This window comes from Onychostoma macrolepis, chromosome 11 (assembly GCF_012432095.1).
Source record: "Onychostoma macrolepis isolate SWU-2019 chromosome 11, ASM1243209v1, whole genome shotgun sequence".
NCBI classification, from domain to species: domain Eukaryota; kingdom Metazoa; phylum Chordata; class Actinopteri; order Cypriniformes; family Cyprinidae; genus Onychostoma; species Onychostoma macrolepis.
Window position 1 is genome coordinate 1,958,768 of NC_081165.1, and position 22,349 is coordinate 1,981,116.

The 22,349-nt window shown below is 36.4% G+C and overlaps 1 protein-coding gene across 2 annotated transcripts in view; it reads left to right on the forward strand.

Annotated features, from left to right (window-relative positions):
* Positions 1–416: 416 nt before the first annotated feature.
* The window catches only part of mapk14b (mitogen-activated protein kinase 14b), a 34,415-nt gene continuing 12,482 nt past the window's right edge, over positions 417–22,349 (forward strand). For both annotated transcript variants that reach the window (XM_058792042.1, XM_058792043.1), the window contains exons 1-7: positions 417–844; positions 9,423–9,552; positions 14,209–14,267; positions 19,355–19,466; positions 20,015–20,044; positions 21,363–21,410; positions 21,628–21,742. In XM_058792042.1, coding sequence (XP_058648025.1) covers positions 726–844; positions 9,423–9,552; positions 14,209–14,267; positions 19,355–19,466; positions 20,015–20,044; positions 21,363–21,410; positions 21,628–21,742 — 613 coding nt within the window. In that variant the 5' untranslated portion in view covers positions 417–725. The remainder of the gene's footprint in view (positions 845–9,422; positions 9,553–14,208; positions 14,268–19,354; positions 19,467–20,014; positions 20,045–21,362; positions 21,411–21,627; positions 21,743–22,349) is intronic.

A 22,349-nucleotide genomic window follows, 5' to 3' on the forward strand; every position in this document is an offset into this window, starting at 1 on the left:
ATAATTATTTTTATTATTATTTATTTACTTAATTTTACTGCTGACAACATACTTTATACAGTTATCTGTACACATATTGTGTTTTTGTGTTGCTTATAATTACACACATTTTCAAAACTTTGCCTCTTTTTTCAAAACTTTACACACAAATCCAAGAATTGCACACACAAAATGCAAAATGCCTCACATCTCTTGCAAAATGGAGCACTGCATTCAAAATATCACAAACACATCTCAAAAGCAAGATTCGTGTGTGGTTCTGGTGTTTGAGTGTCAGGTTTCAGAAATTGCGTGACAAGTAAAGATTTTGTGTGTAAGCAGTTTAAAAAACAAACAAACAAAAAAAACCTGTAATATTCATTAATCATAATAAACAAAAAGTTCTCGCTCTCGCGAGGTTTGGGGCGAAGTCCCGAGAGTTGCCCTTGTGTAGTGACGTCACGCGTGTTCGTCAGAGGAGAACCTGTAACAGGAAAAAAAAAAGAAAAGAAAAAAGAAAGGAATCCGCGGAAGAAATCTCACGCTTTGGCACCCAGCGAATCCTCAAGGAGCAGAGCTGGAGTTTGTGCACGATCTTCGGCGCTCGCGCCCATGCATTTGACTGTTGCCATGCCTGGATTGTGAACGCGGAGCTTGCGCTTTTGTTTAGTTATTTTTTGTTTGTTTATATCAAGCACCGAGATCAAGAGAGCAGCACAGAAGTTTCCACTCCTCTAACTACAGGAATGTCCCAGAAGGAGAGACCGACTTTCTATCGACAGGAGCTCAATAAGACCATATGGGAGGTGCCGGAGCGCTACCAGAACTTGTCGCCCGTGGGTTCTGGAGCTTATGGATCCGTATGGTAAATATCTATAACGTTACTGGATGTCGTGCCTAAAGCTCTTGCATAACAAGATCTGGCCGCTCGGGCCTCTTGCGTTTGATCCACAGCGTGTTTTCCAAGTCTGTCTGTAGAAAGTCATGTTGCAGCGTTGCAAGTTGAGCCAGAACATACTCGTTAGCAAAAGAAAGGTCTTGCACCAGCAAAGGACACACACCATTGCTTTTGAAGTTTTTGCTTTGCAGAAGTCACTGTTCAGCGGTTTAATATTAATATTAAAATTGAAGATCATATTTGAGAATGTCCGTGTTTTAAAAGTGGCATGCGTACTAAATAACATTTTTGGGCTCACTTTGCATGAGTTAAATGAGCAGGAAATGAACCTGGATTTTGGAGTCCGTCAGAATCTAGTGAATGCGTGCCTAGAGTGTATTTTTAGGCTTCGCGTGGAGCATTTTGGGCATCTTATGTGCGTTTTATGATGCTGGATTTTCTGCTAGCTAGCGATGGGTTAATAATAACAATAATATATTTATAATACATGTTAGGTTTAATTGTTGTGGTAATTATTCTGTATATAAAAAGCAATAGAATAATTAAAGTAGTGAATAAAAGTTATTGCGCATTTAAGATAAAGTCAAAAATTAGCTGTAATAAAAATATTATTTTAAATAAATATAAGTGAATAATAAAAAATAAAAAATAAAATAATTATTATTGTCTAAAAAGCAATAAAAAATAAAAATTAAGCAATTAAAACTTAGTTGTGGATATAAGTTATTAAATATTTAATATAAAATGACAATAGTTTACTGAAACGTAATAGAAATACTATATATATATGTATGGTATGTATGTATTTATAGTGTAAAAAGGCAATAAAATAATTTAAATGTAAAACTAAATATAAATAATCAAACATCTAGTATAATTGAAAATCATTTATTTTAGAAAATAATTATTTTGCTAAATAGTATCAATTAATAATATAAACAAAGTAGTAATTGGTTGATATTGTGTAAAAAGGCAATAAAATAATAAAAAAAACGTGTAATAATAAATACAAATATTAAAAAAATATAAAATTAGCCTAAACTTCAGTTCTAATATATCTAATATAAAAAGACAATCATGCATGAAAATAATCTGTAATAAAATTTAGTAATGTAAATGGATAAAGTACGTGTATAAATCGGTTAAGAAAAAATATATCAGAAATCTCTAATTTAGACTCCAAAAACATTGGCTTGGCCAAAAAATAGAACGAGCCCTGAGTGAAGTCTGAGGTGATTGGTTGTTGGTGAAGTGAAGTGAAGGTCTGTGCATGAGGACAGAATGATGTCACTCTCTGCTTTGACTCATAACTCCAGGATTAGGTTTTCTCCTCACCACTGCGACTGCGAGGAGTTCTGCTAGAAACCTCGTCTAAATATTACATAATTTACTCTAAAGCTCTAGATTAAGGGTTTTCCAGATTTTACATTGGACATCACGCGGTGACCCAACCTCTGCAGGAAATCCATTGTGCTCTGCATTGATTGTACTCATATCTGTGCGTGTTGGACTAATGCAAGGTTCAATAAAAGCAAAAATGTTTGGCATGTGGCTTTGAGGGTTTCGGGAAGGAAAAGCCAGCATTGCTTTGCATGCTTCTGACATAAAGTATGAGCCATTGGCCTCTATGTCTGGAAGAGTGTTTCTCTTTCGTTTCCTGGACAGTCCCTAATAATGTGGGCGGATCCTGTCCTAGCGGTGTCCTCTGTCAGAGATATAAATAGAGCTCCATTGTGTGTGTTCCCAAGACATTTGCAATTCTGGTAGATCAAGCAGTTCAAGTGTGTTCACTGTCAATCATTCCTGCTCCTGCATGAAGCTGCAACACTCCTGCCACGTGTTTCTTGGCATACAGGAAGCACTCATTCTATAAACTCGTTCAGTCTTTGGGGCAGTCGTGGCCTAATGGATGGAGAGTCAGACTTGTAACCTGAAGGACGCGGGTTCGAGTCTCAGGTCTGGCAGGGATTGTAGATGCTTACAATTGCGCTGTCCAACAATGGCATTACATTTATTAAAAATTGAAAATGAATGATGGAGATGTTTAATGGTAGAAAGACACATTTCCGCCCACTCTCTGTCTTTGTCTTCGTGAGTGAGCGAAACTGAAAACTTACCAAATAGTATCGGCTTTGCCTTTTCTACCGAACTTATCAAAGTTTCAATTTCCACGCCACTGAAATTAAAAGCTCACCGTTTTTTATTCGTTTTGTTTACCTCATCAGCAGCTGGTTGTTGTTGGTTGGTTGCTTGGTAACAGACCTGAGAGTGGATTGTCGAACTTGATAATCCAATTTAAGATTTCCTAACTGAGATAAAATACGATTTTGTAAGATAGGATAAGAATCCCAAATGAAGTTAAGATTTGCTTTTGTAATACGAAAAATCCTAATTTAATGTATCTTACCTTAAGTTAAGATAAGAAACATTCTTTAATACGCCCACTGTTTCCTGTTGGTGCCGATAGCCTTGTGGGCAGCGTGTCAACATACAGTCCCGAGTTCGAATCCTGGCTCAAGGACCTTTCCCAATACCGCCCCTTTACTGTTCTTCAATGTTTAATTTGTTTGAATAAATCCATCAAGTTTTTATGACTGCCACCATTGTTTATATAAAAAAAAAAAAAAAAAAATCTAATTGAAGTAGAATTGTGGGCTAATTGTAACTTTATTATTTTAAAAACTTCATTAAGTGCAATTTTAACAAATCAGTCAGTTTTAACCTTCAGTATTATAGTAATGTAGTACTACCAACTGACTCTCATGTATATTTTACAGCATTAGTTGTGAGATTTTTTCCTTAAGAATATTTGGCATGTACTGTACCTGATATATATCCAAAATAATCAATATCAAATCGAGTTGGTAATCGAATCGAATTGCAAGCTTGTGAATGAGAATCGAATCGAATCGAATCGTGAAATTTGTGTCAAAACCCAGCCCTACTGGTCTGGCATGTATACTACATCGTATTGAGTCGGTTTCGTGTGTACGCAGATATTTCTTGAGACAAGGGGGAAAAAAAGATCGGACAGGGAAAGCTCTGGCTTCGTGTGGATGTGGCCTAAACTGTCCTATCATAATACACGCAAAAGCACAGCAAAAATAAGTCTTAAAAAAAATGTGTTCCCTTATGGAGAAATTGAATGGGATTTTTACTTCTGGAACCTGACTGTTGCACTCTGTACTAAACATTATGCTGCCTGGCCAATCAAATTTGAGGACTAGACATATATATATATATATATATTACCACTATAAAGTTGTTCTTCAGTTGATGTTTAAATCTGTTTGGGTTGTTAGAGGAGTGCTTTGTTGGAGCACCAGTGGGATTTCTAGTCTGTGTGATGCACAGAAATTTCATGAATTTCCAGCCTGTGAGTGTTTGCAAATGTCCCACATTGTTCAGGTCTTGTTGTTTGACAGAATAGAGGTGGATTCTGGACTGCAGTGCTCTGGAAGTTTGGGGTTTTCTCTTGGGGTCGTTATCTGAATGAGAAACAGTGGTGTTTATCACCCAAGTGCATTTGTCAAGAACATGATGTACAATAAAAACAGCAAAGGGAAAGCATGTTGTCAGTTTTTCTCTTCTTCAGCCGTTTAATCTGAGCTATTTGTGATCTAGCGCAGCGCAGAGGGAACACAGTGACCGACTGACTCGTGGTACTTTTTGCTGGAAACCCCTTTGGCCTACTTCAGGCCTGTTTTGCTGGGGTTTGTTTTTCTTGCTCTGGCACAAGTTGTTCGTAATCTAGGCGAGGTCGAACTGAAGCCACAACTGTCTCCCTTGCCATTGTGTTGAAGGCACATTCCACGTTCAGTACATAAAATAGTTTCCCTCAGTCAGTTCATGACAAAAGAAACAAACATTGTTTACAGTAATGCGATTATTGCTGAAAATAAGCTCTGTGGCCGATAAAAGTTGATGATTCTTACTCATTGTTCATGATAATCTTCACAGAAAAAACACAGCTTTGAATTTTAAGCCTAAATACAGTCGGCAGGAGTAAAAAGATAAACATGGGCTGTAAAGGAACAGTTAGTTACATGATTTCAATGTCAACTTCTGACAACTCTTTCAAAGTTTTATTTTAAAAATAGGTAAACGTGTGAGTTAGAATAGTTTGCAAGAGCACGGGTTCAAGCAGCAATGATTAATGTAGACAAATAGGTGATAAAATTGCCATGTCTCTTTTCAGATATTGTGTGTTTGTATTGCAGAGTCAACAGTCTGAAGTCTCCACTGATACTGAGAGTTAGGATTCAATGAGCAGCTTAGAAAAATACATGGTAGTTCCACTGGAAATATTCAGGCATTCACACTGATGGAAAAAGATCTAAAAGCATGTCTTATCCAGTGGACAAATATCCAGTCGATCCAGTTATCCAGTGGATCAAGATTACATTTGATTGGCTGCTGGTGGCCATGTTTGTTGAATTTCCCGAGTAATATTTAAAGAATGTGTTGGCATGTGTAAAAATGCATACCATAATACAACTGAAGAGTTTTAGTGGTTTTGAAGTTGTAGTGCTCCCTATATGCAGAATTTAACACAACTTGATATGCATTATGAAGTTTGGACATTGCATTCATCAGATATAGATCGGTTTGTGCTAGTAGGCACTGCTAGGCCAATTACTTTATATCTTTGCGTCGCTTTGATAAATCAAAATTATTTTCATAATTTCTTATGAAGATCTGGGGATGATGTGTGCTAGATTTTACAGCCACAAGTCAAAAAAAGTTTTTTTTTTAAACATTTTCATACATTTCATTGGGTGATAATGTTTAGATGATCATAAATATGAGGTTTACTTTTGATCACACTTATAGCAAAGATTCAGAGGAAACATTTTGATTCTGAGTATTTTTTTAATTTTTTGATGATTCATTTTTAAATCAGTGGGTTGTGATTTAAAGTCAGAATGAAACTGAAATTGCATTTTTCTTCTCTATTATGATGTATATCATTCTAAGTGAAACGGGTTCTTGAATGAGAAGATTGTATATGCTGGTGTAATGTCATCAGAGAGGAGACATTATGATTTTTGATTTAAAGATTAAGAGGGAACTTGAATTGCAAAAATATAATGACATGAATACATAAAGGATTAACAATAAACACTGCAATATTCCATTAAAAAAGTTTTTAGTTTTTTTTTATTATTTCCTGGTTTTAATAAGCCCCTCCCTCAGAAATACGCAGTGGGCTCAGATTGGTCAGCTGGCTCAGTGTGTTGTGATTGGCTAAACCACCTCTAGTGTGCATCTAAACGTCCCGCCCCTCACCTCAGCAGCATGTGCTCCGGTTGTATTGTAAACAATGGCGTCGTCTATATTGCTTATCAATGTGAGCCCGTTTGAGACGCAGAGGATATTAGTGAAGAGGATCGCGCAGAACCTGTGCAAGCACGGCTCTTAATGGTATGTTTTTTGTTTGTTGGTTCATACTTTTAGATACGCTCTTATTTGTAAATGCTACTGTTAGTTTTTAAAATACGGTTTTATCCTGATTAAAGCTTTAATACAGCACAGCAACCGCACGTGCGACCATGTATAATGCTGTGAAAATGTGTATAAATGGAACAGTTTGTTGGAGCTGATCTGAATGAGAGAGAGAGAGAGAGAGAGATGCAGAGCAGGAGGACACGAGGAACATGATTAAGAATCGCTGCTTTAGAACATTAATTTTGAAAGTTGTGAATCCATTAGAGTCATTAGAAGACAGAATCGCGATTCATATATGAATAGATTATTATCTGCACCCCTAGTTTTCTCTTCCTCTTCTCTAAAGCAGTGGCCATTACGTGTTCCCGGGGGCGGGGTTTATCTGGGTTCGTGACGTAACGAACCCGGGAAGTAACTCGTTGTAGTCCCTACGAGCCGTTTTTGTGGGCATTAAACTGCCAGAATTTTAAAAGACTTTCAGCGCTGCAACTTTGCAACATTATTGTTTATGCTCAAACAGCAACATTACACACTAACTAACGTTAAAAAAAGTTAAATCGCAATCAACCACCCCTTTAATACAGAGGAAAAGCGTGAGGCTTCATCATCACAAATCACAATGTCCATTATGGTCTGTATCAGCAGTCCTGGTTTGTCTGTGTCCTGGTTTGTTAGAGAAATGGGACTTTTCCTGCGCACTGTGGTGGTTTCCCATGTTTCACAATCAGCACTGAGTCATTGGCTGGGCTCTCTCTCTTTGCTAGATCTTTCTTTTGGATCAAACCCAGCATGCATGTGGAGCACCAGTCCTGTACCTGGTTGCTGTTTAGCGTGCAGCTGTTTTCTGTTTCAGCACAACGACCCAGCCGTTGTATATCACTCTAACTGTTCCTAATGTTCAGCCTGTTCACAATGCTTGTCAGTAGATATCTCCCATGAACACCACACCCTTTAGCGTCTGCAGTGGATAGAGGATTTAACTATAGTTCCCTGTGAAGCTAGTTTGAGTCACGCACCGATTGTCATGTAAGAGAAGAGCAACATTTGTTCAAGACTCAACCGTAAAGCTGTACAGATTTTGACCTCACTGTTAGCATTGTGTGTCTGTCAAAACTGTATGGGTGATCGTGATTTATCTACAGCCTTATGCAAATTTTAATGATGCAAAAGAATTGATGTGTTCCTATGAGGCCAATTTTTTTTCCAAGGGTGTGAATATACAATAATATTATTATATTATATAATATATATATATATGGATGCATGCTTACAAGCTGAGCTGAAATCCTAGCTGATTAGTTTTAGAGTGCTGGTATGTTATCCTGTAAATTGATGTTCTTTCCATGATGGTTTCCTGTGGTTTGGTCTGTGACAGTGTGTTATTATTTGTCTGGGCCGACAGACGCTTTGGCGAGGTGTGTTCTTTGGAGAATAGTGCAGTAGTGTAAGAAACTTTGTGTCCTTCCATCTGCGAGACTGGCCTACTTACACTTCCTGGAAAGCCTGTTCGCTCTCCTGACCACACCAGCCTGGGCTGCCATGGTTACTGAGCTTCCATTGTTCCAAAGCTTGTTTGGAAAATGAAATTGGGGCTGGATGCCGTTTGGTAGGATGCTTTCTTAACCATGCTTTTTCTTTCTTAATCATGGTGACTTTTTGTGGAAATTATAGTTATTAGTGGTTCTTGCTAAGGCATGACATGTTCATGAATGTATTTGTTGTGCAAGAATATTCCTTTATTAATCAGAATATGGTCACTTTCTGAATAAGCATGTAAATGCAATAACCATAACCAGATTCAGACAATATTCTGGTTTGTAGAAGTAATAGCATAGGTCTGTCTGAGGTGGTTAATGTTAAAATCCATGAGCTTATCTACAGAGAGAAAAAAAAAAGTTTCAATGTACAATGACCAACCACTGTATAAGCACAGCGTAAGATGGAAGAGCAAAAGGTAGTAATTCATATTTTTTTGTTACGTGTAAAGCATGACTCTCTTCCACTCTCTTCTAAGCTGCCTCTCACTGAATTTGCAATTTTTTTTTTTTACGTTAAGGTCAATAAAGAATTGAAAGGGAAAATTGAAGTGGCGCTGATTAAAGTCACAGTTAATCAAACAACTAAAGACTTGACTGAACAACTTTTGTAACTTTAATAAGGATTATATTTAATTAATACAGTGAACACTATGCAGTAGTCTAATGCATATTCTGTACCTAAATACTACTTGTATTACTTCATTGAAATACTGTTTTATTTATTTGTATCTTTGTTCTATTGTATTTATTTGGTGTTACTTTTAATTTTAGTTGTTTTTATTTTATTTCTAACTGTTTTCAATTAAATAACGTGTGCAATTTATATTACTTAGGTTAGTAGTTTTTGCTGTGGTATCTAAACTGAAAGTTTACTGCTATCTAAAATGTGAAATACTACACATCTTCAAAAAACGTCAAAAATTGTGATAGTATTTTTTTTGTCCATATCACAGAGCCCTACGTTTCCATCTAGATGTCCAAACAAACGATACCCAACCCTAATTAGGTCTTAAAGTGACTGCAGCCTTCTGTGTTTCATTCAGTGTTTTCAGAATATGCAAATAACATGCTTACAGGTATATTCCAATTGCTGTCCCCCACCATAATCAGAAAATGATGTGCATTTGAATGTTGCCAGTGCCAGTATTAATAATTATGGACTTGCACCTGGTAGACTGTTAAATTGTCCAAAAAAACAGAGCGCCCTAGCAACCACATATCAATGTCCTGACAACCACCTCTACTTACAACCACTGTTCTCATTTTCAAAAATTAAAAGAAACAAAAATAGTACATGAGAATTCTTGTTCTTACTCTTGCTGTATGAAAACATGCCACTTTTATTATGGTAATGGAGCATTTCATGCTTTTTAAACCATTACAAATGATCTTACGATTTTAAACATAGCCTTTTAGGAATGTTTTTGTGTTTCTCTTAACAAAACTTTCCTACTGTCATTTTTCCTTGGAATGCTTGTGAATCTTAGAGTAAACTCTCCGATAATCTTGCAGTCTGTGATGTTGATCAAACCCATAATGTGCTGTTCTTTTTTCCGCAGCTCCGCGTTGGACACAAAGACAGGCCTGAGGATCGCTGTCAAGAAGCTGTCCCGGCCGTTCCAATCCATCATCCACGCCAAGCGCACATACAGAGAACTGCGGCTCCTTAAACACATGAAACACGAGAATGTAAGAGATGTTTTCAGTTCTTTTATTTCACCTACATTTGCAATGCGGATCCTCTTTTGACAGGCTTGTGCTGTATTTCTGAAGTTCTCATAGAACATGAATGCGGCTCTTTGCTTTTCCTCATAATCTGTGACTTCCTATACTTCCTCTTTCATGGCTATTAGAGCATCCTCTGGCAGCACAGATCCCAGTGGGAGATTCATCGGTGTGTTATGAAACTCTATTGATCGTTGTCTGTGAGCTAATGAGAGAACGGGGAGAGATTATGCACTATTAATGTATAATGCACTGCACTGCAAATCAGAAATGCATAATGTACATGTTGTGCTCCACGCTTCGTATTCTGTTTTATTTCATCATTTATTACTTCCTTTTTTTAACAGCTTTGACAGATCTCTCTAATTCTTTGTTTCGAAATGCCTCATATGAATAAACTTGATTTGTAAAGTCAAAAGTGCGGGATTTATCCTCTACGGTAATATTATAATTGTTTTAATGATGTGTGAGCTGACATTAGAGCATGTCACAAAAAAAAAAAAAAAATCTTGAGAGACCAAAAGCATTGACTGCATGATGAAGCCTATTAGGCCCATTCCCATTTCTGCCCCTTACCCCTACACTTCTCTCAATTATCGAATGTGCATATTATGTAAGCAGCAGCGCCATGTGCATGCATTGTTTACATGAAGCGGAAGCAAGCGCGTGATTAGGGTTGGGTATCGTTTGAATTTTATCAATTTCGATTCAGATTCTTTTCGATTCAAATGTGATTAAAAAATTATATCAAACATATTTATTTGGTGTCTCATTATTGCAAAACATTCAGTTGCAGCTGAATTCCATGAACAAAAATCTGCAGGCCACATAAAAACTGGGTTTGTTTAAGAGCTGCATGATTCTGGATAAACTGAGTTTTTTTTTTTTAATGGAGACTCTGGTCTTCTCAAGATTCTGATCACATGTAATTTATGAATGACTGATTCAATGACTTACTCAAAATTTACTTGTTGCATTACTGGATGAATCAGCATTGGTGAACGATTCAAGACAGCCCCTTTTCGCCACCTACTGGCGTAACAACGTAATCGATAAATCTTTATTTGAAGTGTCAAATTACTTTCAAAAGGTGATTTCGTTACTCTATTTTGATCGCTAACGTACAAATCAGTTTATATCTGAACTATAAACTTTTATCACAGTACTTCTGTGATTATTTCAATGTTTGTTACGGAAATAATGATACTGTGTGGTTGAAAAGACTGAATCTGTTTCATTCGTATTCATGACAGCTGCTCTCTTCAGGTCAGCGGCAGCGCGAACGCAGGTTTGAATGTTCAAATCGCACTGACGTGATCATTCGCTGCACGGACGTGATCGCACACATCAAAGGTTTATGAATGAAACTGCTGAATCGTTGTAATTTAGGAATAGAATCATGTTGGTGTTTCAATAGTGTTCGCAATCTTTTAAAATAAAGTGCTTTTTGTCATGTTGGTGGTGACACCTCTCTTGCAACATGTTTAGCTATCACAAATAATATACTTAGCTTTTTCGACTTAACTTTGGAGCGCTTAGATTAGCGAGCAAGGTCCTGGGTGATCGCTAGGTCGGGACCTCACAGATGAAAAAAAAGAAAAAGAATCGCATACAGGAATCGATTGGCGGAATCGAAATTTAAATTTTACAACAAGTATCCGATTCTGGAATTGGAATCGATTTTTGATTCCCAAACCTAGTCGTGATACTCTCCACAATGGCAGCGCACTGCTGCAGACGGGATGAAGAGAAGAAGAATTAAGTAAAGGCATTATTTTTGTTTTCTTTGCGCACAAAAAGTATTCTCGTAGCTTCATAAAATTATGGTTGAACCCCTGATGTCACATGGACTGTTTTACCGATGTCCTTGCTACGTTTCTAGACCTGGGAACATTGCAGTTGTGTTGCTGTCTATGGAGGGACAGAGAACTCTCAGATTTAATCAAAAATATCTTAATTTGTGTTCCGAAGATGAACGAATTTTCATTTTTGGGTGAACTAACTCTTTAAGACAGACTTGCCGCCACCTACTGGCAGTTTTAGCGTCAGGTCTAAAGCAGCCAAAGTACCAACGCAAAAACACACTCCGCAAAATATTGTTTAATTATCGATATAGGAAAAAATCGTGCAAAAATGTCGCACACCCTTAGTCAAAAATGCATGCCTGTGTTTTCAGCAGGCATACGGTATGTACGAATGACCGCCTGCTGTTATCAAGACACTCAACGTGTTTTGCATAGAGAAAAAAAACGCCTTTTTTGCCTTCTGGCCAGAGTCCAGGAATCTGTGCAGCCTCTGTTTGAGCGTGGGTGAAACTCTATGCTGGATCACAGCCACCTACTCGCTCTCTGTTTCTCTCTCCCTCCCTCCATTTTCCTGCATGCACGCGCATTCATGTTCCCTGGTGTTGTCTGTCTGTCTGTCTGTCTTACAGATGTTAATTTTTAATAACACTCAAATCCCTGAACAGATCGACTCTTCACCCTTTTTCATATTGCAAACATGCAGCATCAATCCAGGACTGTAGTAAACACTAGCCATTAGTGTAATATGAGCAAAACACAGCACTCTGGTAAAATGTTGCAGTAAAGGGACGTCATATGTGTGACTTTTGTGTGATGATGAATTTGTGACCGCAGCTTTGATTCCTCTTTGGACCGGTTATGTGGTGCCCATCTAAGCTGCACAGTTCTGCATAGTTGAAGCGTAGCTGCATGTAGAGCTTTGGGTCTTTGCTTATTTTTGCTGTGCACTGTGTGTTGAACACATTTGAAACATAATATATATGTTTCGACAGGTGACAGGCACACTAACAACATTTTCTTAGTAAATCTGACTGAATCCTGATGATTTAAGTAATTCATTGTGACGCTTTGTGGAGATTTGGGTTTATATTATATCAAATTTTTTAAATAATATATTTATATTATGTGTGTATAATCTTATATTGTACATAATATTATAATGTATTTTTATTTATTATTTAAAATATTGTATTTAGATATACACTACCATAAAAGGTTTATAAAACAGTACTCTCCAAAAATTTTAAGAATGTTACAAAAGATTTCTATTTCAAATTAATTCTATTTTGAACTTTCTATTAATATATTTCACTATATTTTTAATGAGATAAATGCAGCCCTGGAGAACATTTAGAGACAACTTAAAAAAATAAAAATAAATAAAAATTCTTACCCAAAACATTTGAACGGAAGTGTAATTGATGGTTGCATTTTGCCCCGAAATGCCATTTGTCAGCAAGTTTAGCCAAAGTTTACGAATGTTACTGTGGGCAGAAGTGCATCGACAGTTTAGCCAGTATGAAATGCACCCACTCCTCCTCTTGCAGAGAGAGAGATAAAGGTGATGCCCACACGAAATCTAAATGAGAGTTTCACAGAGGATGTACACAAGTGGAAGCAACACATCTCACTTTGTGCGCTGTTTCCTCTGAGGGGAACCGCAGCGGGCCGCATGCTCACCAACACTAAGAAAACAACTGCAGTAATGACATGATAAATTACAGCTTATTTTCCTGTCAAGTGTGTTTACAGTACACAAGGCCTGCAAAATCGCTAGCCCGACATCCCAGGGCTATTGTCCCTTCCAATCGGCTACCAAAATGCATCACCGCACAGGGTTATATATATAATTTGGGGATGGAAAGAATCGCTTTGTAGCTTAATGTGATGATTATAAACTTGAAAAGGCTATAATTTCATTGAATAAATATGAGCGCTACACGTTTCAAGTCAAAACACAGCGTAACCGCGTGGGTATGTTTAAGTGTCTCTGAAGGGAACCGACTGTTTCAATGGCATTTTCATTTTATCTTGCCTGTAATGCTTGATAAAGCAGCGTTTATAAGGGCAGCGCTGCTTTGTGTACAGCCGTTACCATATTATTTCTGATGTTCCAAAAGAGCCACCTATTGGCAGAGAATGAATTTGCATTTTCAATAAGCCCTCTGCTGTTTTTGTTCAGATCAATGCAAAAATCGACCCATATTTTAATGTGGCAAACACACACTTGTAAATGTGAACCAGTGGATTGATAAGAAGCTAATATGCCTTCTAAACAATTAAGACAGTAAGATGTAAGAGATACTGTGTGTGTTTTAAATTAATATTATAATTTATTCATTTGACTCATCCCTTTTTCTTAAAAATGGTCTGTAATGTGATGTTTATCAAGATGTTTAAATTAAATTAATTTCGGGCTAGCAAAATCTGAACAGGGATTTTGAAATTATGCAAGCCCTGGTACAGAAGTGTACACTTGTGGTATTTCAGTAACAATGAGATACTACTGTTATTTATATATATATATATAATATATTTTTTTGTTGTTGTTAATTGTATTACTAATTACTTTTTTATTCATACATTATTAATACATGAATCCAAACTAAAAGAACATTAGAAATGGTTCCTTGGGAGCTAGCAGATTGAAAATAATAATATATAATATAATATAATATGGTTTTAGTTAACTAAAATAACCCTTGTGTACACGCATGGAATCGAGCAGAAGCAGTTTAGATTTTAAATGATATGACCTTAATCTTTTAATGTTGTCATGTTTCAGACTAATTTATGACTCTCGTCTGTTTTGCAGGTAATTGGTCTACTAGATGCTTTCTCGCCCGCTACCTGTCTAACAGGATTCAATGACGTGTGAGTATTTGCTTCATTTCTCGAAGGTGGTCTGACTTAAGTTCTTCAGATTGTCAACTTATCCGATTTCATCCCTGCATCCAGAACCACCTTCTAGGAAATGTTGTTGTAAAAGGTTGTTTGTTCTGTGTGGCGTTATGGCTTGCAGGTCTGTGGTTTCTGAGCCACAACAGCTGATATGTAGTGGCACACTGCAGTAATTACTCAGGCGTAGCTGGCACACCTCAGTAGCGTGCGGCTCCATCTAATTACTCGATTTGTAGGTGTCTCCACTGCACAACCCTGCATTGCTCAATAAAATCTTAATTAGACGTAGTCCTGATGGTGTGGTGTGTGCTCACTGTATCTTGAAGGACCTGTTAAATCCGGTTACGTTTAAGTGCCTTGCATCCAGTTGTCAAAGCAATAATGGAAAAGCAGCAGCGGTTTCTTCCTGTTGAGCTCTGCTCCGGGAGGGGCGACGAACATCGTGGCTGTGCACGTGTTGGGAATATCCGTAGTTACCATGGTAACACGGATTCATCCGCTCAGCATAATTTCCTCATAGGCACATAAGCAATAACCTGCAAAATGTTATTGCCTCATAATATAACTGCCTCTTAAAACAATCAACACATACAAAACAGAATAAGAACACCTTCAAGGAATTATAGAGAATTTAGAGAATTTATGAGCTGACGTATTTCAAAATGTTGTTCTTTTGATTTTTCATCAATTCACTTTTCATTCATGCTGGTATTTTTGGAATTTTACATGAATAATACATGATAATTTAGTGTAATTGTAATATGTAATTTTTGTTTTGAATATAGGAATGTATGATTAACATTTCTTAAATTCTTCAGTGTCGCACATCATTTTATGCTAGAATGACTTCTAAAAAAAGACCATTATATCAAAACATTCACTATAACTCACTATTGCATTTCTGTACTGCATATTCTGTTAAATTCCCTTATTTGGATTAAATATGTGACTTTAAAGTTCAAAATAATAACTGCAATTAGATTGAATAATAAAGAAGAAGAACATCGCCTGCTTCTACATCACTGCCTGTTTAGCCCCGCCCACCGATTTAAGGCTGCTCTGTGCCTGCTTAAAATTTTGTAAAGAGAACTTGGCATAAAAGGCCAAGTTATGCGAGTTGTAATTACTATGTAAATTCATTTTTGCCTCCTCTGAGCATCATTAAACAGTAAAGACACCTAAATGCCACTTCATAAGCGCTTCTGTGCCACCTTTGTAAAGTACATTTGTCAGTGATTTACAAATGCAAGTTTGAAACCTTATTACCCTTGATTACTAACCACACAGTCAGGTATGAAACATTGTGATACATGGATCCTGGGTGTGACACCCATTTTTGTGTAGGCTCTTTGTATGTCCAAGGTAAAATCTGGGTCATTGACGCAAAAGCGCTATCAAATAGGTCCATCATCCCATTTTAATTTCAAGGAGCTCTTTAAGGACTGATTTCATGTGCTGTCCAAATGTTGAGCCTAGTCTCAGTATAGTTTATTTAAGTCGGGTGAGAGCTGCTTGAGGTCACGACTGCTGGGAGACGCAGAGGAAGAACGAGCTCCATTGTGAGTTGTGTTTGGCTGCAGAGAGATTGGAAACAGGAGCTGGGACTTCTACACACTTACACTGGAGGAAGGGCCTTACTGTGCTTTATATCGGCATTGCACAAGCACTGCAAGATGCATGGAAACAAGAGCTAAGAATACTATAATACTCTATAAATACCCCGGCCCCAAAATCTCATGATGAGTGGGATAGCAGAGCTCGTGGCAAGAGGGAGGAGCACGTTTGGCAAGAGATATTTCTGAACTGCATGTATCCATATACTTGAGTGTCTGCTATGCAAACTCTCTGATGAAGAGCTCGCCTTTAATGGAAGGCATTTTCACTACCGTAAGGTTATTTCATCCGGCATGTTTGACTCGAGCGTTGGAAGAGAGCAGAGCAGCAAAGCACTCGTGATTGTTGAGGTTAATGATAGCGCTCATGGCCGGGTCAAACGAGTGCCGCTTGGATTCCTTTCACCGCTCAGCAGAGCTTCCAGCAGGCCGCCTGTGCCCAGCTGGCTCCGCACCAGACGCATTCCACTGTTCCCATCTGTGCACGGACAAGCTAATTGGTTGTGCTGGATGTCAATCTGGACTAGTGATCCACTGATTTTTTTCATTTAATTTTTTACCCAAAAACCAAGATCAAAATTAAAGTTCTTATTTAGCCAAAATTTTATCAAAAAATAAGGTTAATTATCAACACTTTAATAAGTTGTATACAAATATTTATATTGCACATAAGTTTATTTTATATATATATATTTAGGGCTGGGCGGTATATCGAGTTTATACGATATATCGATATATTCTTTATAAGCGATACGGTATGAAGCAATACCGTTAATATCGATATAAATAGTTTGATACGAGCGCATCTGAAAAAATATCTAGGGAGGACACAGACTGAACTGCTGCAGAGAAAGTGCATAATACAATTTGTTCTACATGTATCAGGCTTTATATGAAGGGCTTAAAAAAATTGTGAGATATAGTAGCCTATAGTTTATAGTTTCGGTTTAAAGCTCTGACAGAAAGGCAGCGTGTGCCGCTGACCAATACGTGTTGTTTTCCTTAACGCATAACTTACATTTCACAGGTATATTCTCCATCTGTAAATGTTAGAAAGCCATGGAAATATTTCCATTTTGCAGTCAGAAGTGCGTGAGCTTTTGCTTTGCGATTCTCCGTTAAACTTCACAGATCCATTTAACGAGCGCCGCCTCGCGCATGCGCGCCAAACAGACAGAGCGCAATAACTCTGACTAAAATATACATTTTGCTGAAATATTTGTAGTTGGAAAATAAATGTGACATATGTAGAATTTTAAACCGACAAGTAAGTGTATTTGTATGATAGCACTAACTGTAAAGTGTAATGGGGTAATCAAAACAGCCTTTTTACTCAATTAGTCTGTGCTTTTTTATTATTTTCAATTTTAGTTTAGTAAATTTAACTTCTGCTTTAAAAGCATTATTTTTGTTTTTAGATTGCAATGTTACAATGTTAGAATGTAATGTGATTTGAACCCTTTTTGCACATAATATATGCCTTCATGCTTACATTCACTTAATTTGTTTAATCCAAATACAAAATACCGAGATATATACCGTATACTGCACATCAGCCAAAAAATACCGAGATATTAATTTTTGCTCATATCGCCCAGCCCTAATATATAATATATATATATATATATATATATATATATATATATATATACAGTATATTAGTGCTGTCAAACGATTAATCGCATCCAAAATAAGTTTTGTTTACATAATATATGTCTACTATGTATATTTATTATGTATGTATTAAATGCACACACATACAATACATATTTTGAAAATATTTACATGTATATATATTTATATTAATTTAATTTATATTATATATAGATATATTTCATATATATACATAACACATGTTCCTTAAATATATACATGCATGCTTGTGTATTTATATATACATAATAAATATACACAGTACACACATATATTATGTAAACAAAAGACTTTTATTTTGGATGCGATTAATCGTTTGACAGCACTAATATATATATGATAGAATGTAGTGATGCACTGCAATTTAGTCACCTAAATATTTAACATTTTTGGCTAAAATTGTTTTTCATTGACCAAAACAGTGACATATAATTAGTGTTTTTCCTCTGTCTGTGTCTATTTGGTTCATACATCGTGGATAAACTCCAACAGGTAAAAATGTCAGCTGTGTGGACTCTAGTGCTGAATTAACAATATCGATTCAAACCTTAAGATCCGGGGTCTGTGAGCCGAGACTCAAACACGGGACGCCCAGAGCGCAGCGGCGTGACATGTCGCACACTGCCCTTGAAGCTATCGTTGCCGACAAAATTCAGTTTTTTTTTTTTTTTTTGTCATGAAATACAAATTTCTGGTGGTTTTGATGTTCTTTAATGTGGCATAATAAAAAAACTTCTGCACCTCACTAAAACACTGATCCTCAGTTCATACAGCACGTGAACTGGTCATCTATTCATCTTTACTACTAGTTACAGCACAAAATAATCTTGAATGAACATCAGATGTTAAAAGAAACTGTACAACTTACTGAAATGTATCATATCTCATGTAATGAGAAACACAGAGAAATACATCAATAAAACAGCTTGTCAAGTAAACAATGTCATATAACGTTACATTTACCTCAGAAAAGCCATTCAGTGACCATAAACTCAGTAGTCTACTTGAAAACAATCACACTAGAGAGGAGCATTTTGCTAAATACATGAACTATAACTTTTTTACTTAACCTGTTTTTTCATTAAAATGTATGTTTGAATAAATCTGTCATTAAAAACAAGTTTTTATTTCAGCCACCTTTCAGATGTCTTTCAACAACAGTATAAAGTTGACACAAAAACTGCCTTATTTGCAATTTAAATGTCTTTTAGTTTTTATTTGATTATTGATTATTTAAAGAAAAATGGTTTTGGAACTGCATCCTGAATTTTTATTTCAGTGCATCACTAATATAATGAACATTGAATGGATTTCCTGAGGTAAATAAGACATTGTGACATTGTTTTCAAGCTGTTTTATCAAAACCACATTTATTGTTTGAATTTCTTTATAAAATTGACTGAATCTGAAAGCTCAGACTTTTTCATATCAACAGTAGCAAATCACAAAGCTTTATTCCAATTACTGGGTGGATTGAACAGCATAGACTAAAAAAATCTTGGTTCCTCAAAATAAATATCAATTGAAACTGAAAAATCAATATTGTCAACATAGCCCTAGCATTTACACCACCTGAAATTTATCCACCTTGTGTATATGAAATAGAAACTTGAAATGCCACCACCTGAGAAGCTCAAATTACACATCACCTTTTGGGTCAGTGATTTTTGGCCCCCTTAAAACTAACTCTAAAATTTTCAGCCTTAAACCAGAAAATCTTTTTTGGCTGAATATTCTTGGTTACCAGAATATCGTTGCATCATTAAACGGGACTATTGGTGTACTGTTTAACAGGTATCTGGTGACCCACCTCATGGGAGCAGACCTCAACAATATCGTCAAGTGCCAGAAGCTGACAGATGATCACGTCCAGTTCCTCATTTATCAGATCCTGCGAGGATTGAAGGTTAAGCCCAACCCACTGTTTTCACTTTTATTTGGTTGTAATTGCTCAATGTAATGGGAGCTTAAAGGAATATTTATACATATCTATTGAAAGCTTGCATTAAGGTCTGCCTCCATAAAAAAATAATAATAAGATCTGCCACTATCCAATCAACAACCGATGGACCGAAGTTACCACACTACTGTTTTATCTTTTTCAGTAATCTTTTTCACTCAGATGTACATCACAACACAGAAGAAAAGATATGTCGCTACTTATGTTACTTTGTGACCTTAGGTTAATCTTTTTTCCTTTTAATGCTACTCTTCATCATTCACTGCACAATTGCTATAGTTCACTCTCGCTGATGTTAATTTAAAAGATAATTATGTAGCACTTATGTAGTGTTCTATTTATGTAGAGTACTATGTTTGTAGTGTATGAGCTAGAGCATGAAGGACTGTGTTGATTTAAAGTGTGCTCCACTTAGACGTCTGGTCTGCAAGTAACTGGTTCTCATTGATCTCTGTATTTGACTGAAGTGAGTCCATCTGTCTTTCTCTCCACAGTATATTCACTCAGCGGACATCATCCACAGAGTGAGTAGACCACACTTTCTGTTCAGTACATCATTTATTTATAAGCAGTGTGGGGTCGTTACTTTTTTAAAAGTCTCTGGTGTTGTTTCAGTGTCATATTTTGGAAGCTAAAAAAATGTATTTTATATTCCAGATATTTGATCAAACATTTAAAGGTTTTTTCACATTATATATGCCAATATTTTATTACATCTTTCATAATAAAATATATAGAGTCCTTACTTAAGAAATTCACTTCAGAGATTAATTTATTCCATTTTTGGCTGAATCGCTGAATTATTAAAATAATGGTTCACTCAAAAATGAAATTTTGCTGAAAATTACTCATCCTCAGGCCATCCAAGATGTAGATGAGTTGTTTCTTCATCAGAACATATTTGGAGAAATGCAGCAGTACATCACTTGCTCACCAACGGATGCTCTGCAGTGAATGGGTGCCGTCAGAATGAGTCCAAACGCATTGATCACAGTAATCCACACCACTCCAGTCAATCAATTAACACCTTGTGAAATGAAAAGCTGTGTGTTTGTAAGAAACAAATCCATCATTAGACATTTTAACTTCAAACCGTAATGTCTGGTCAAAATGCGAGTCCGTAATCCATAATAACTCTTCATCCAATTAAAAATCCATCCCCTGTTGTCCCTCTCATCAGAATCCATAGACATATTTGTTTAGAGCTGTTTTTGCTTGTAGACAGTGCGTTATCTGTGCATATTCACTCTCCTGATTCAGACGAGATGACCATTCCTGGAAGACACGGTTTAAAATTAAAAACACTTTATTTGCTTCTTACAAACAAATCTATTCACTTCACAAGATGTTAACTGATGGACCAGAGTGGTGTGGATTACTGTGATCAATGCGTTTGGACTCTCATTCTGACGGCACCCATTCACTGCAGAGGATCCATTGGTGAGCAAGTGATGTACTGCTACATTTCTTCAAATCTGTTCTGATGAAGAAACAAACTCATCTAACCCTTGGATGGCCTGAGGGTGAGTAATTGTTCAGCAAATTTCATTTTTGGTGAACTGTTCCTTTAAAATGTGTAGGGATGGAAAGGCATTAAGAATTTCAGACAGATTTTTTTCATTAGTATGGAATGTGAGTGGTTTTACGATCTCATCTGCACCACTGCTTGTGCAAATACCTTTATTGTTTATAATTAAGGTTATTTCTGCCGTGACATGATTTTAGCTCCACAGGCTGACTTTTATTAGTGCATGAAAACCATTTGTATTAAAAACAAATGATGCAAATTCAAAGTAATTCTCACTTATACTATCTATCTGTTCATCTTTTCCCATAATACAGGATCTTAAACCCAGTAACTTGGCTGTAAATGAAGACTGTGAACTTAAGGTGAGAGCATGTTTATCTAAGCTTGCACTGATTGCCAAGATCTCTGCCATCATCATCATCATCATCTGACAGCTTTTTCCACTGTCACATCTGTTATTATTATCTTCTGTTGACCAACAGTGGGTTTATAGTTGGGCAAACACTGAGGCACACAGTGTAATATGAGCGCTGATAAGTGTAGTTTATGGCTAATGCTTACTCTGATATCTGTGCTCAGATTCTGGACTTTGGGCTGGCCCGACTGACTGATGATGAAATGACGGGATACGTTGCCACCCGATGGTACCGTGCCCCAGAGATCATGCTCAACTGGATGCACTACAACATGACAGGTCAGGATTACCCACAATCCTCACTTGTGTGTTAATGAGCAAAAAAGCTTTTGTTTTATATTAAATTTTTACATTTTGTATTTGAAGACAACATGAAACAGCATTCACAACTCACTTAAGTGGCTAAAAAAAATATTCTGCTGGAAATAATGTAGGATGGGATTTAATATTATTTATGAGGATATGATTGAATGTTTAAAAATGGGCAGTGTTATTGGTTAGTATTATTTTTTTCCCACTCATGCAGTCTTAGTCACATTAGCAAAAATTCTTATACTTTATACCACAATATTGTATAATTTTTGTTTGTTTTTTTGGTTTTAAATTCTTATTGTTAAATGTCTTGATTCTGATTGGTTGATACACATTTCTACATTTTCTGCTCAGCTGTGAATTTTTTCTGTTTTTAGATCGCATTACAGATGCATATCACCTTCTTTTTGACTAGTTAATGGTTTAAGTTTGGGTTAATGGGTTCTGTTTTGGAATGAAAACTTGAAATTGTTTTTAAAATAACAAAAATGTGCTTGCTGTATATTAATATAAGCGGAGTAATCAGCTTGCCACAACTGGTGTAGTATTAAAAATGATTTTAGGTGAAATAAAT